Raw genomic sequence first — 16,705 nt, forward strand, 5'->3', positions numbered from 1 at the left:
TGTATCTTTGAAGCTCACCCAAGTCCTGTGACCAGCTTGTCAGCAGCCCAGCAGTCAACCCGTCTTTCCTTGCATTTCCCCTCTGGTGTCAGGGAGCTCCAGAGCAGGCCAAGAATGAATTGAGGACAGATACACAACTTGCCATCCTGTGAGTCTGACTGTAAATTTTCTTGAGATACAGAGCAGTGGGAACTCAAGGAAACCCCTCTCTTTGCTCTCACAGTCCATGTCGGGCAGGGATGTTAGACCCCTTAGGCATCTTCCCACTGGACTGTGACTTTTCAGGTGAAGGTCTGAAGGTCTTCTTCAAAAGATTAAGGTCTCCTCCAGTGCCTTGTCCCACAGCATTCCAGAGGTCTGCCCTTTCCCTCTCTCTGGGATTGCCCTCCTTACATAGGGGCTGCCTTGAGACCTGGGGCCTGAGTGAGGCCAAGAAAATCCTCGAAGGTGGGAGGCATATCTCGCCCAATGCCCGTATTATTTCTGTTTGTCTCCATTACTCACATTTTGATCATCAGAGACATTCTCAAGAGCAGTGATTCTCAAACTTTTTGCACCTATGACCTCTTTACATTTTTAAAAATTATTGAAGTGCTTCTAAGAAAGCTTTTGTTATGTGGTGTGTGTGTAGGTATGTGTAAACATGTCTGTATGTATATCAATATATTAACATAAATAACAGATTTTATGAAAAATAGTTTCCTAAAACAAAAATAATTGGGTGACAAGAGTGGCATTATTTCTCATTTATGTCTTGTTTAACAAGAGGCAGCTGGATTTTCATATCTGCTTTTTCATTCAATCTGTTATAACATGTTGCCATGTTTAAAGTATATGAAGAAAACTCAGGCTCACACAGATAATGTAGCTGAAAAGGGAGAAATATTTTAATAGCCTTTCAGATAATTGTGGATATTCTTTGATAATATACTTAAATTCTACGAGTGGTAGTTTCATAAAGGTTAGTTACAATGTGAAATCTGAAACCTTATCAATGAGCTTTTCATACTCCGTTACATTAAAAACCATTGGTCTCTTTTGTCCTTTGAATGAATCTTCTACCCATTCATAATTTTGTAAACTTACATTGTGACATTGCAGTGCATTGGCCATTTGGGAAGTATTAGTTCACTGAGCTAGGCAGATGTTCCAAATACTGACACATTTCACTATACAATATGCAAAAATCACAATTATTAATATCACCACTGATCTCAACAGAAAGCGTGGGGAGGATGTCAAACTTGTTTTAGCTGATACGGGTCTTCCAAAATTTTATTTGTTGCTTGAAAGCCTGACTTTTATCATTGGCAATAAATACTGTCAGTTCTTTTATTTGAAATGTTAGTGAGTCACTTTGTTCATTTTTGAGAATGTGTTTGCCAAATACCCAATTTTGAATAACCATCGTTTGTGTCTCAATTGTTCTTTCAAATGAAAATGCTATTTCATGAAAAAGTTTGTAGCTCAAACGACTGCAGAAGAGCTTTCCCTTGAGACAACCACGAAACTTCATTGCACAGCAGAAGTGCATTGAGTATACTTTCCATTTTGCCACACAGAATATTAAAAAGAAGGGTACTCAGGGGTTCAGATTTAATAAAATTATAATTTTTATTGTTTCATCAAAGATATTTAAAATAAAACTTGCTTTCTTTCCCTTCCTTTCTATGAATGTGTGGTGGTAAAGAATATAGTGTCTTCTAGCACAGTTTGGTGCCACTGCCTTGATTCATGCTAAGAGGTCAGCACTTCTACCCATTGTTGGTTTTGCACTATTGCAGTAAATGTCAACACAGGTAAATAATGTCTACGCATTATTATGAGAAGTTTTGACCTCCTGGTATTCTCCTGAAAATCTTGGCTCCCCCAGGAGTATAAGGGCTACATTTTGAGAATCACTGCCCTAGAGAATAGTAAGGTCTTTTCTTTTTCTCTCTAATCCTTCTCATGCAGAGAAGGTAGTAAACTTTAGTGGGTTATTCATTATCTCCTTTTTTGGGCGTACAATTCCTCATCCGGTTATATCCAAACACCATATTCAATTTGCAACACACAGAAGAGATTTTAGAAGCTATCTGGACCAATAACTAGTCATTTAAAAATATTCCACTGACTTCTGGCCTAAATGCCATTGTTTGAATCTTTGCTGACCTATATATAATGTCTTGTATTTCTGTCTGCTTTCAAGTTTTTTTCTTTATCTTTTGGTTTTAAGCAGTTTGATTATGATGTGTCTGACTGTGGTTTTAAGTTTATTCATTTGGATTTTTCTGTGCTGGTTGGATGTGTAAATTTATGCCTTTCACCAAATTTTGGAAGTTTTCAACCATTATTTCTTCAACTATCTATATTTTTTCTGCTGTAATCTCTTTCTCCTCTCCCTCTGGGACTTATGTCACATGAATATTGGTCCTTTTGATATGTCCTACATGTTTTTAAGTCTATTTTCAATTCTTTTCACTCTTTTTTCCTTCTCTTGTTTATATTGAATACTTTTTATCTTCAAGTTCAGTGACTCTTTCTTGTCATTTCCTTTCTGCTATGAGTCCCTACAGTGAATTTTTAAATTTCTGTTATTGAATTTTCAATTCTAAAATTTATTTAGTTTGTTTTTTTATAATTCCAATTTATTTACTGAGAAGTTCTGTCTTTCCATTCATTTCAACAGTCCTGACTTCTTGGAGCATGGTTATAATAGCTGCTTTAAATCTTTGTCTGATAATTCTGACATTTAGTCATCTTGGGATTGGCATCTATTGTTTGCCTTTTCTTTTGGGAGTTGTTTAGGTTTTTCACTTAGTATGTGGAGTAATTTTGGATCATATCCTGGACATTTTGAATATTATCTTATGTGACTCTGAGTCCTGTTTAAATCTTTTGGAGAATGTTGATTTATCTTTTTCACCAGGCAGTTAACCCGGTTATGTTTTTTAAAGATTGGCACCTGAGCTAACATCTGTTGCCAATCTTGTTTTTTTTTTTTCTTTCTTCCCAAAGCCCCCTAGTACATAGTCGTATATTCTAGGTGTAGGTCCTTCTACTTGTGCTCTGTGGGATGCTGCCTCCGCATGGCTTGGTGAGTGAAGCTAGGTCCATGCCCAGGATCTGAACTGGTGAAACCCTGGGCTGCTGAAGCAGAGTGTGCAAACTTAACCGCTCAGCCATGGGATCGGCCCTAACCTGGTTATGTTTTGATCACATATCTTGGCTTGTTTTCTGTGGGCTCTGGTTCCAATTTCTTCTTTTTTTTTTTCTGAGGACGATTCGCCCTGAGCTAACATCTTTCTCTCTTTGTATGTGAGCTGCCACCACAGCATGGCCACTGACAGACAAGTGGTGTAGGTCCACGCCTGGAGCTGAACACAGGCTGCTGAAGCAGAGTACGCCACTGGGGCTGGCCTGGTACCAATTTCAATTGAATTTTCAAAGCCTTTGCAGTGCTATTCTAGTCTTCTTCTCTTGTGTACCCCATTGGCAGCCAGTCTGAAACCAGGGGAGTCATCTACATGTAACGCAGAGTTTTTTTAAAGCCTTTGCTCTGCTGATTATAGTCAGTTTCACACACGTACAGCTAGGGGGTGATATCAAGATTCCATACTCAAGCTTTGAGGTTCCCTTTCTCCAGCTCCCCCATTTCCTTAATCTTCTGCTCACTCTCTGGTTCCCAGGGCTCCCCATTCCTGGTGTTCTAGCTAGAAAGTCAGGACACTCACTTCCTTGCACTGTTGCCAGGGTTCTGCTATGTAGACTCGGCCACTGCCACACAGTGGGGAGGGGGAGGGACTCTGCCTCTTTATTGGCACTTGCCTGGTATAGGGAAGAAGGAGGAAACAGGGCTTTGCCCCTCAGTGGCTACCTCACTGCTGGTGGGGAGAGAGAGGGACACGGTTTCTTTGCTGGTACTTCCTTGCTATAGAGCAGAGGGAGTCTACAGGGCTCTGACCACACAGTCTGCTGGTGGGGAGGGGAAGCAGTGCTGCTTGTTTGCTGGTTATCACCTGGAGAAGATGAGTAAAAGCAGAAAGGTTCCATCCCACAGTCCTCCCTCTCCCATTTCCCAGTCCTGCAACTAGAAAGAATAGATTTTTCTTCCTTCCTTTTTTTTTTCTGTCTGGGCCATTGGCAGTTCTGATTTTCTGGCTGCTCTAGTGTCCTGGCTGGGATATATATGAGGCAAAACAGAAAACCCAAGGAACTTGCAGCTATATTGTCCCTTAAGTCCTGAGAGCCTGATTTATCTACTTTTCAGAGTCTTCTGGTAGTTCTTTTATGTGGTTTTGTCCAAGGTTTTTAGTTGTAGGAGAGGTTGAGTGGAGGGTGATTAATCCATCTTATCTGGAAATAGAAGTTTCATATCTATATGTTTTTATTAAAAAATAATATGTTACTTTGATAGGTCAAAAATTATTACTTATTTTGTACTTTTATTATAGTTGAGGGTAGAGCTTGTTTACCATATATTAACCATTGTTTTCATTTATATCTTGCTTAATTTTTGGATTCACTCTTAATTTTGGAATAAGTCAGACTTTTATGCAGATTTTTCATCAGTTTGCTTTTTTGCTCTTGTTTTAATTTTTTAATGTACAGAAATTTAAGATTTTTATATAATTGTCTGTCAGTAATTTCCTCTGTGATTCCTTCCCTTGCTTTTATGCTTAGAAGATCTTTCTTCTTCCTAAAGTCAGATACTCATATAAACTTTTCCCTGCTTTTGTTTTTATTTTTAATTCTTTGATCCATCTTAAATTTATTAATGTGTGGTGAAACATGAATATTTTGTTTAAAAATTTCAAGTTGTTAACTATGTTATCCTATGCATTTCTCATTAAAAGTTACTCCTAACTTGTTAAAAATTAGGTCTAATAACAAACAGATAAAAGCTTCGGGGTCTTTTTTTTTGTAAATATAAAGTGGTTTTAAGGATTGGGCTTCACTTTAAAGATATAAATTTGCTTTTCAGGTTGAATGTAGTGAACAGACACTGTTGAAAATTCCTGTGAAAAGAGAGCTATTTTTTCAGTCTGGTCCAATCAGGAGACAGAAACCACACAGTAATTTAAACAGGGAAAGTTAATATAAAGAATTTTAAAGCAATGATAGGAGAGTAGCAATGAAGGACAAACATGGAGTAGGAGTTCAGACCTTGTTGAAGACATAGGGTTACAGGCCATTGGATGGAGGAGAATTTTGCTGGTTTTCCTAGGCCAGAGCTGATCCACAGTCACTGGGCAAGCAGGAATAACCCTTCGAGGTGCTGATAAACCAAGGCTGCTAGGAAGGTGTGCAGAGGGTGTCAGGCATGCCACTGCAGGTACTCCTGGAACCAGGAGCTGGAGAGACCTCCCTCTACAGGAACCTAGTGCACTTTTGTGTACAGCTTGGGCCAGGGAAGCTCTGGGTAGTTGTGTGGCACAAAGGTAGAGTAGCCAGCCTGCTATAAGGCCAGCCTTGCAGGGACCCTGGTAGGTGCACATGTGGAGCTGGGGAGAGGGTTGTGGGAAACAATGACCTGGGTCAAGTTGCCTCTGAGCTACTGTGCAGTGAAAGGTTAGTGGTCATTCCTGCTGGGTCACACCGTGTGTGCACCTCTGGAGGCTGAGGAGATGGTATATGGAGCACTGACCTGGGCTAGGGCACAGACTTGTGCTGTCTGGAGCTCCAGGCTACACCACTACTGTCCAAGTCAAAAACTAGGAAAAATGCCTGGTGACCAAATGTTGGAGAAAACTGTCCTGCAAGCACTTAGCAGTGGAGAAAACTGGGTTGGCCAAGGATTGGAATTAAAAAGCACATTTTCTAGGATATGGATTGGCAGACTTTTTTTTAAAGATTTTATTTTTTTCCTTTTTCTCCCCAACGCCCCGCAGTACATAGTTGTATATTCTTCATTGTGGGTCCTTATAGTTGTGGCATGTGGGATGCTGCCTCAGTGTGGTTTGATGAGCAGTGCCATGTCTGCGCCCAGGATTTGAACCAACGAAACACTGGGCCGCCTGCAGCGGAGCGCGCGAACTTAACCACTCAGCCACGGGGCCAGCCCCTGGCAGACATTTTTGGCAAAGGGCCAGATAGTAAATATTTTTGGCTTAGTGGGCCAAGAGGCAAATTGAGGATATTATGTAGGTACTTATATAACAAGAGATAAAACTCCTGCCTTGTCCTGCTCTATTTGCCATCAGCTGGAGACATTTCTGGAACAAAGAGCAATCAGCCCAAGTGAGAGGGACTTGGCAGGTAGGTGGTCATGTGATGTGCAGTTTCACTCACTGCCTCAGTAACACCCAGATCTCAGTATGTCTTCCTGTCCTCTCAGAGAGCCAAGTCATGTCAGTTTGGGCAGCTGGCTGGAGATGAGGTAACTCATCAAGTTGTTGACTCCTGCACTGAGATTCTACAGTTTGGTGCCTGGCAGTTGCTACCAGTAGAATGTGTAGTGAATGTGTAGTTGGTGAATGTGTAGATGGTGACCTGCACAGGCCCTGGAGAGTGGTGAGACATGGTCCCAGGCCAGGGAGTCATGTGCTGAGAAGTGTAAGGTACAGTAGAGGTGGGGACATTCTGTCTTGTTCTCTGCAGCTCAAAGTGCTAGTCCACTTGAGTGGTGCCCACAAGCCATACAAAAACAGGCGGCAGGCTGGATTTAGCCCATGGGCCACAGTTTTCCAACCTCTGCTTTAAGAACCTGGTAAAGGAGAGGCAGAGAGAACCAGAACCAGAGAGGAAAACCTTTTCCTCATGCAATGTCTCCCCAGTGCCCTCTATTGACAAAGGTTAACATCATGTCAGCTGGAAAAGGAAAAATATTTAAAAGGCCCAGATGCATTTTCACATATCAGGCAACAAAGGGTGAATTTGGTGCTGAAAGGCAATAAATTGGTAACTGGCATAGCTAGAATGGTAGACATTATAGTAGGGAAAGGAGAATGTGAATTGCTTGCTCCAAGCTTTGATTAGTGAGGTGATATAAGAAAAGAGCTGGTATGGAAATTTCTCTTCTTTAGATGGAAGATGAGAAATGGGGATCCTTGCTGGGTTTACCTGTGAGGTATAGAGAATTCTTATTCTGAACTTTTCCTTTGGTACACCATTTACTTTCTCATCTGCACATGTGAATAATGTTATCCACTTTTCAGTGTTGTTGAAAGAATTAGTGATAATTTATACACAATGCCTGACCCATAGGCCTTCAATAAATAGTAGCTGTTCTTCCCTAGATGGATGGAAGGCTGAGAAAAAGCCATGGGAGCAGAGTTGGATTAAAACTGAAATTAGATATGATTTTCCCAGGAAATGGAGAATTTTTGAATTGAAATATTTAGAACTGGAATTTTGAAGGAGAAAATGGGAGAAGTTATGCAGGATCATTCCAGAATGCGTATTGCGAATTGGGAATAAAAATAAGGCTCACTCTTGGTTGTATTCTTTAGCAGGGGCACTTATTTACATGGTTACTTAATTTGGTAGAAAGCAATTTTTAATTATTGAATTTGGATTTTGTAGAATTTTAGGTTTTTAGAGATTAGGATGGAAATAAGGCGCTCAGTAGTGGGGTTGTAGTACCATACAATATCAAATTGAGTGTGTAGGTCTGGGATGTTTTAATTCTCAGACTACAAGAGTTATATATATATGGTAAATGATTGTTACTCTACAATATTCTGTGTTTCTGCTTTGGCTTTATTTGTACAATGTTCTGGGAATTTGACAAGTGGTGGATGGCTTGGAATTACGATGACAGAATTGAATGATGCCCAGAATGTAGTGTTGTTGTGGGGCTGCAGCTTGACCGTGTCTTGGGATGCCCCAAGCCTCATGTTGGAAGCATAAACCCTCAGAAAAATGGGTTGTCAATTTGAGATTGAACTGACTATAGGGGAATGGTTCTTAGAAGTCCCATATTGTGAGCTCACGGAAAGACTTAACTATTAATAATACTTCGATGAGAGGTTTAATTTACATAGCACACCTTTGTTTGGGTGAGAAAAAGAACTTCCGTAGGATTTTGGTAATATCAGAAACCATATTTCTCCCTTGCTGTCCTTTTTTTGGAGAAGGGTATAAATTTTGTATATGGGGAGGGGCGTTTCACAGGATGTTTAGAGCTTCTTGGTAGTGGTCAGGGAGACCCGATCTTCAGATTTTCAGGCCCATTGCTGAGAGATTTGCCTGGTCCTCCAGTAAGGTCCCCTAAATCTAGATTCTCTGGACTCACTTCTGAACAGCTGTGCTAAGGATTAAAAGGATGAATGTCCAATTGCCAGATTGTCTCTATGCTTTTAAGGAATCTTGATATTTTATTTTTGCATTCCTCTTTGTGAACCACTTTAGTCTTCCCCAAAGCCATGAGTGGACTGTGGATGTATCTTCTCAGATGACTGTTGTGGGGTTATTTGCATTAAAGTGGAAGGCACATAGTAGTTCAGGAGAGGAAAAAGGTCTTAGGATATAAAACAAAATGAGAAGGAAAGTTACTTTTGGGAAAAACAACAAGCCATTTAAGGTCAGTGGGGGAGTTGTAATGGATTGTTGAACAGGTTTTCTGTCATTCGGTTTTGGGAGAGATACATTGAATTAATGCAAGATAACTGAGTCAGAAAGACCTAGCACCTTGGAACCTTAGGTCTGTGGATCAAGGAGGGGCAAAGGTATAGATTGAGGTCAGATCAGAGTGTGCTACTAAATTTTGCCGTGCTCTGGCCTGGAGTTATCCTTGGTGAGGTTAGAGCTGTATAACTCTGTATGGAGGAGAGAGATTAATGAAACCTCTGATGTTCTTAAAATTTAGTAATTAAAGGATGCTTATTGTCTAAATCAACCAAGTTCCTCTAGAGATCTCAGAGAGACATGACTGCCCCAGAGGAAGAGTCTTGTTACCAACAGAGAACAAAACGATCTTGCTCTGGAACTTGAAGCAGAAGGATTTAGGATAGACATTATTCCCAAGTACTAACCACCCCTTCCCCCCAACCCCCACCCTGCACACCAACCCTCAAGGCTTATTGCTCTTTCTAACAACAGGGTGGTGCTGTCCTCTCTAGGTGATAGCTTCTGGTTTATAATCACAGACCATTAAAATTTGGAAGGGATAGTTCAGTCTTGTCTTTCTGGAGCGGGAGTTGGTATCTCCTGATGAGGGGTATGATGCTGGTTTGTACTGACTTTTTTTCCTAAGGAAATCATTTTTTTATGAAGTGTCTTTTCCTTTTGGGGTGTCAGAAGAAGAGGGCTGGCAAGTAGATCTATGCCAAAGAGGAAGGAAAGAACTCTATGGACAATGTCCGTCAGCTGGCTTTCTTGTCCTCTGAGCCAGCTGAGTGGTAATGGGGCATTTGTTTCCTGCTTCTCATTGTTTGTTATCCCTCTATTAGTTACAGCATATTTATACAGAAATCTATATAGAAATGAATGGTTATGTATAAATGAAAATGTTTGCTTTTTTTTGGTATAGGTGTTTTTGATATTTTTTTCATGTATTTCTTTTCCTTTGATTTCAGCCTCTCTCCACGGTTTCTAATCGTCCTCCTTTCTGATCATAGGGGTATCAATAAACATGGTTGTTTGATTTGCTTCTTGTCTTTCTTTCATGATGATACCATTGTGTGCAGCCAACCTCTTTTTACTTGGAGTCAGCTGATTCAAAGGTCAGACTTCACTGACTTTCCTAGCCTCAGAGCACACAGTTTTGCTTCTTTTTTTTCTGGCAGTTGCCCCATCCTGTGGCCACTGGCCTATTGCAACCAGGAAGTATAGCCAGGAAGTACTGAGACTACACAAATGGGTGAAATCCTCTTCCACGTGGTTCTGTCTCTCCATCTGGCAGCTATTCTTTGGTGCACTGTCCCTGTGCTGATGTGTTAGTCCCTTGCCCTTGGAGATCCTCGGGGTTACAGGACTTTGCCCTGATTTTAAAGCTGGAGGAAGGTACAGTGAGTGCTTGTAGATACTCTTGATTCTAGCTATGATTGTGGAGATAAACTTCCCCCTGCTGTATAGTGGAGATATGTAACTTACAGAAAGGGCAACCTTGGAGAAAAGGAAACCCAGCATGGTAGTTAAGACCTCAGGCCTTAGAATTAAATAGATTTAAGTTTGAATCCAAACTGTGCCACTTAGTGCTGTGTGACCGCTTACAGCCGTCTCGTCATTATGGCTTCTGTCCTTCACGTCTTGGCCCTAACCCACCTTTCCAGTCTCATCTCTTGCCAGTTCCCTTCTCATTGTCTACTCCTCCTGTTCCAACACTTGTGTTTTAACCAGATGGAACTATCTGGGAGCTTGTTAGAAGACCTCTGGCCCCATCCTAGAACTAACGTATTGGAATCTTCACTTTATGAAGCGCACATTAAAGTTTAAGAAGCACAGGTCTGAACTACTTCCTGGAACTTTGATTCCCGGAAGAAACTACCTCACAGTTCAGGCTGTGACTCCTGAGGATACGTGAATGGCCTTTGGAAATGTATGATATGCTTTGCAATTTGAAGTATTCTTTGAATGGTTCTTTTAATTATTCCTAACTAAACTATGTCCAAAATAAGAGGTCTTTGAGCAACTAGCTTCCTTGGTCCCCTTCATTTCCAACTCTTTGAAATTCATCCTGCTCCTTTCTCCTGATTTTCTGGGAGTTTTCTTCTGAATCCAGAGAAAGCCTCCTCACCAGGGAGGAGCTTAAGCAGACTCAATCAAATGCTGCCATATATAATGCACAGTGTAGGTGCAACATGGGACACAGAAATTCAAAGACTATATGCCTCTCAGGGACCTTTTTATTCAGTTGGAAAGACAAACATCCAGAGTAAAATAATTTTATGCCTTATATTTGGGTAGCCCTTTGTCATCTACCATCATGTCTTCTGAACTTTTGTAATAATTCTATGATGTTGGTAGGAAGGGATTATTAGCCTTTTTTTTTTAAGATGATGTCAGATCCAAAGATATTAAGGGATTTATCAATGTCATATGGCTGTTAAAGAGCCAAGGTATGTATCCATGTCTTCCAGCTCCAAGTCCTGGTTTTTTTCTTTTTTAAAATATTGTGCCACATTGTACCCTCTAATGTCAAATTACTTTAAAATAAAGAAAAAGCAGTGTAGGATTGCAAAAGTGATTGTTGTAGGTAGGAGGAGAGAAATCATTTGACTGAAAGAGACTGAGGAGGTTTCAGTGAAGAAAGTATTTAGCAGGACTTTGAAAGGTGAGAAGGATTTATCAGGGCAGAGAATGGGGCTGGGCAATCCATGAAGAAGGACAAGAGGCAGAAAAGCACAGTCTGTTCAAAGAATAACGATTAGACCAGGGTTCGTAGGCTGTTTAGAATCTGGATTGTTCCAACCAATTGAATGAGACATCTGAACTTCCCAGGGGGAGATTCTCCGTGTGAATCATTGTTCGGGGAAGAGAGACCACGGTCATTCCTTCATTTGCTTCATACTCTTGCACAAAATCCCTCAGGCAGAGTCAGGGTGACGTGACTATGGCTATCTAATAGATGGGACGTAACGGTGGGAGTTTCTAGGCTGGGCTGTGTTTTATAGACTAACACATTTACTTTTTAAAGGCCTACTATTTCTTGTTTTGGATAGTTGGGGGCAGCTTCTCACCTTAGGGAAATGTGGGTAGATGGTGGGCAGGACCACAGAAAAAATAGTGAACTTCAGAAAGCAGTCAAGATCAAGATCAATGAGAGCTGCGAGCATAAGAGTAGGGAACATAACCCTGGAGATCATAAAGGTGATTCTTAGGGGCGCATGGACCCTGAAGATCTGGATTGGTTTAGACCTAAAAGGAAGTGGCGTCTGATTGGTTATTAAAAGTGAAAAAGGGCCCCTGCCTGGGCGGGACAGTCAGCCCTGTCACCGGGATCTGGCAGTCTCGGCGGCCCGCCTTTGTGACGTGGCCCAGCCAGCCCCAGCCTTAGCTCCTGCGTTGGTGGTGAGGCCCACAGTCAGTGGCCCCGCTGAGGCGGGAGCGGGGCCATGGCTGAGGCGGCAGAGCCCGCGGGCGAATCCCAAGGCGCTGAAGTTCAAAGCCAGCGGCCCATGGAAAAAGTCCTTGCGGTGCCGCTGAGGCGGGGTCCGAGCTCGGTGCTCAAAGTGTCCCAGCTGTTGCTGCGAGCCATAGCTGCGCACAAGGGCCTGACGCTGGCCGTCCTCAAGAGGGAGCTCGGGAACGCGGGCTACCAAGTGCGCAGGAAGTGCAGCCGCCCCTCGAGCGAAGCGCCCGGGACTGAGGTTAAGGGCACGTTCCTCCGGGTCAGCGGCAGCGACGCCGCCGGCTACTTCAGGGTCTGGAAGAGTCCGAAGCCGAAGAGAAGGCCGGGGCGCCCCAGGCTGGAGGAGGGCGTCCGCGCTCCGAGGAGGGCCGCTCAGGTTCCCAGGAGCCCACGGAGGCGCCACGCGCGGCCCAGGGCGGCCAGGAAGGCCAGGGAAATGTGGAGGCGGAGCGCGAGGGCAAATGTGAAGGCGAGGAAGACGAGGCCAAGAGCTAAGGAAGCGAGGGGCAAGGCGATGGGCGAGGGGAGAGGAAGGAGCACGAAGGAAGACATCAGACCTAGGACCCGAGAGGAGAAGAGGCCAAGCTCGAAGGCCAGGGAAGAGAAGAAGCAGGACCCCGAGAAGTCGGGGAAACGGACCATCCAGAAGCCAACCTCGGGTAAAACTGACCCGACTTGTAGCGGGCAGGGGAAGACCCATGACGCAAGGTCCGCTCGCACAAAGACTTCCACTAAATGTGAAGGTCCCAGGAATGCAGCCGGGAATCCGTAGTGTGGGAGCACCTTCCCTTCCTGCAGGCACAGACGCCTTTCCCACAGGCTCCGGTGAGGGCCGCTCCCTCTCACACTCATTGAATTGGACAAAACTATTTACAAGTCCTTTCCACCTCATCGTGTCTGTTTCTTCTTTGCCGCACTTGGAAGGAAAAGGGTGGGTATTGAGGGGAGACCTGTAGCAGGGGCGTGTGGGATGAAAAGAGAAAGAGTTGAGATTCTGTTCCTGCTGTAGGACCCAGGAAAATGCCTTTCAGAAGGAAAGAAGTAAACAGGTAGAAGAAAGCCAGCAATTTCACGGGATTAGACAGAAGTGTTGAATTAATGCTAGACGACCTAGCAAATCCAAATTGAGTTTTGGGGAGAAGGGCATGTAAGGAGAGAAGTGGGGGTATCACTGTGTCAAGAGAAGAGTAGACAGTTGAGTGGTCCCACTGATCCAGTGTTCTTGCCTGAAATTCTTTTTAGGAAAGGTCCCTTCTCCCAGAATTGATTGTAATGGTTTGTAGTTTTTGCCCTGACTTGACAATCTACTTTAACTTTAAAAACGTGTCTTCTGTTAATGGTCAGTTAAATGAGAATGTCTGTGAAAGCATCTAGCACAGGGCTTGGCACAGGGTAGGTGCTCATCCCTGAGAGTTAAATATGAGTATAAATAATTCGTGGTGGACTGATAATGTGCTATAGCAGAAAACTGCTGGGTCAGTACTTAATGAGACCAGGATTCCAGCCAAAGTTCTGCCACTCTGACTTTAGCTATTACCTAACCATTCATGGTCTTAGTTTCCTTCTCTAAAAAAGTTGGGATTGGGCTAGGATGATGTTAGGTGGTTTTCAGTGTTAGTAAAATGCTAAGAAGGATTTAAACATCATGACATATGCTTTACTTGACAAAATTCAATAAGGGAATTGTCAACTGGGAAAGTACTAACTCCCAGAGAGGAAACTAGTAAGATTTACAGAGAGCATATCAGAAATGGAAGGAGATGGGGAAGGCTAGATACTGAATAGCTAGGTTTTTTGCTCTTAAAAAACAACATGTACTGAGCACTATATACCAAACATGGAGAAAATGTATGATTTCTTTTAGTTCTGAATGCAGGAATTAAGAACAGTGTGGGAGTAGTTCTTATACCATAGGCCATGACAGAACACAGAAATGGTTCTGAGGGACCTAAACATCAGGGTAGCTGATTCAACTTGCTGTTTCCAGCTGAAGCCAAAGGAATGGGGAAAAGGGAAGCACCTGGGAGGTGAGAGGGACTGTGGAAGGTGGGAAGGTGTTAAAACAATCTGGGGAGCTTTTGCAGAGGATACCTGGCCAAGCTCTTCCCAGGAGAGTCTGCTATCTTCTACGAGGAGGAACAGGGTATGTATTTAAAAAAAAAACAAAAAGCTTAAGCAATGCTACTGTTCACCCTCTCACACCCTTAATTGACAATTGCCGCTTTAAGCCTATGCAAAGCTGAGTAACAGCAAAATGCTTGCAGTGTATCTCATCTATAGATGATTTGAACTTTGAAATTTTCCCTGTAAGCCTGTAATTAGGTTTCCTGTGCACCTGAATTGTCTATGAGTGGCAGAATGAAGCAAACAGAATCAGACACTAGGAGCCATCTGAAAAGAGGCAGTGAGAAACATTGTCTATTGAACACAATTAGAACAAAGTTAATCAGATACCCTTATGATAGCCAGATGCATTGCCCCTTTATAGTCCTGGGATATTTTTACCTAAAGAACCAGATGGTCTAGAATTAGAAAGCCTGTTCCCCTAAGATAGGAGGAGAAGGACACTGGCAACAATTCATTTTCTAGATTTCCTAAAAATCATTACACTTCTGTTTGTGTTGTCTTGATTTCTTTATTTAAACAAACTTGCATTCATTCACTCGGTAAACTTATCAAATTTATTAAATGCCAGACCTTGACCTTATGTAGCTAACAATGGTTATTTCAGATTATTTTTCATTGATAGGTTTTAGGATGGCTGTACTCTGATGAAATATAAGAAATGACCTTAACTCATTGGCAGGCTATCCAGATTATCTAGTTCATAATGCAAGCTAGGTACTTCTGTGGAAGGAATTCCCAAGAATAGCTAATCTCATCTCTAGTGTTCATTAATGACTAAGTGCCTGCAAGATTCTGGGTCCTTTGCTGGGAATAAAGATGGATAAAACTAATCTCCACTTTTAAGTGCTCACATTCGAGTGGAGTATTAGGGTTTTTAACTTTAGTCAGAGCAAATGGAATGTCCCTGACCTCAATTCTTTTATCTCAACTTCCCAGTGCAATGATCATCAGAAAATTGTTGGACTTTAGAATTATAACAAACGTTAGATGCCCTCTAGCATCAAATATTGGATGGTTGTGGAAGAAACGGTTAACAAAAATATAAATGGCTATTAAAAATACGAAAAAGGTGCAATTTTACTCATAAGAGAAATGCACATCAAAACACTAAGACAGCATTTTTAATCGATCCAAAATGTTTGAGAACCTACTCTATCAGTGAGGCTGTGGAGAAACAGGTGCTCACATACAATGCTACTGGGAGTGTAAATCTCCATGACCCCAATGGAGGGAATATGGCTTTCAAAATTACACATGCAAATATCCTTTGACCCAGCAGAACCACTTTTAAGAATTTTTCTTTGAGATATAAATGTATTTGTGCAAAGACTTATGTCCATGGTATTTAGTTCAGCATTAACAAAAAAATGGAAATACACTCAGTATCACTAGGCGGCGGCCTACATGTGAAGCTTCCATACAAACAGCATGCAGCTGTAAAAAGGAGGAGATTCTCTATGTGTTGTTATGACAAGCTCCCCAAGATACATTAATGGAAAAAAACATTCAAGACATGAGTCTACCAGACTACCTTTTGTGTAAAGTGAAAATATCTCTCTCCGCAATTGTATAAAGAAACTCTGGAAGGATACACACACAAAAAAACCTAAGTGGTTCTCTATTGTGAGGGGAAGGTGATGGGAATTGTAGTGGATACATAGAAATGAGACGCTTTACTATATCTTCTTTGTACTTGTTTTCAGAATCAGATAAATTGTACCTTGTTCAAAAATAAGGTAGAAATTTCCATGTAATAGTTAATTGTACCTTTTTCATTTATAAGGCGATTTGTAGTTTTGTATGCATTATTCATTTCACCTTCACCTCAATCTCTTAGATCTTAAGTAAAAAAGCTAATATTTAGAAAATGTACAATTTAGAAATTGACTTTTAACTGCAAATCTGGTGCTGCTTTTGCTACAGTTATAGATGTTGAGTGTGGCCTCACCATCTACTCAACTCTATGAGACATCTTTTTTATGTAGGTAAAGTTCAGAAGTTTAGGTTTATTTCTACACTGAGTGTTTTAATGATTTACAAGTTTCTTGCCGGGGGAGGGGCATGTTTTCAGAACATGCAAACATCTCCATTTGTCAGTGGTCTCAAAGCAACATATCTCTCCTGTTCTTCCTCCTCCTCTGGGGAGCTCTAACATGACAAGGCTGTCTGGTTGGGCTGGAGATCACTCCAGCCAACACCTAAGTGCCCAGCAAGGAAAGGAAAGCAGGTTGTTGTTTGGGAAGTTACTAAGGGGGCACCATATCACGAAAGGACTTAAAAAAAAATCCAGGGACACCCAGTGGCGTAGCGGTTAAGTTCGCACGCTCTGCTTTGGTGCCCTGGGTTCATGGGTTTGGATTCTGGGCATGGACCTACACATTGCTCATCGAGCCACGTTGTGGTGGCATCCCATATAAAATAGAAGAAAACTAGCACAGATGTTAGTGACAATCTTCTTCAAGCAAAAAGAGGAAGACTGGCAACAGATTTTAGCTAGGGCCAATCTTCCCCACCAAACTCCCCCCCCCCCAAAGCCAAAGGATTTGGAAGAGAGGAACTGAAGGCTGAGGGGGTGTCAGCATG

The 16,705-nt window shown here is 42.1% G+C and overlaps 1 protein-coding gene across 1 annotated transcript; it reads left to right on the forward strand.

The window, feature by feature from the left end:
- The first annotated feature begins 11,978 nt into the window (after positions 1–11,978).
- On the forward strand, positions 11,979–12,767 carry H1-7 (H1.7 linker histone). The gene has a single exon (XM_014850039.3). The coding sequence runs from the start codon at positions 11,979–11,981 to the stop codon at positions 12,765–12,767; it is 789 nt and encodes a 262-aa protein (XP_014705525.1).
- Positions 12,768–16,705: the final 3,938 nt, after the last annotated feature.

Source organism: Equus asinus, chromosome 22, assembly GCF_041296235.1.
Source record: "Equus asinus isolate D_3611 breed Donkey chromosome 22, EquAss-T2T_v2, whole genome shotgun sequence".
NCBI lineage: Eukaryota > Metazoa > Chordata > Mammalia > Perissodactyla > Equidae > Equus > Equus asinus.

Bases quoted from the DNA above. Each gene is read 5' to 3' on its own strand.
- H1-7 (XM_014850039.3), top strand. From the start codon at position 11,979: ATGGCTGAGGCGGCAGAGCCCGCGGGCGAATCCCAAGGCGCTGAAGTT.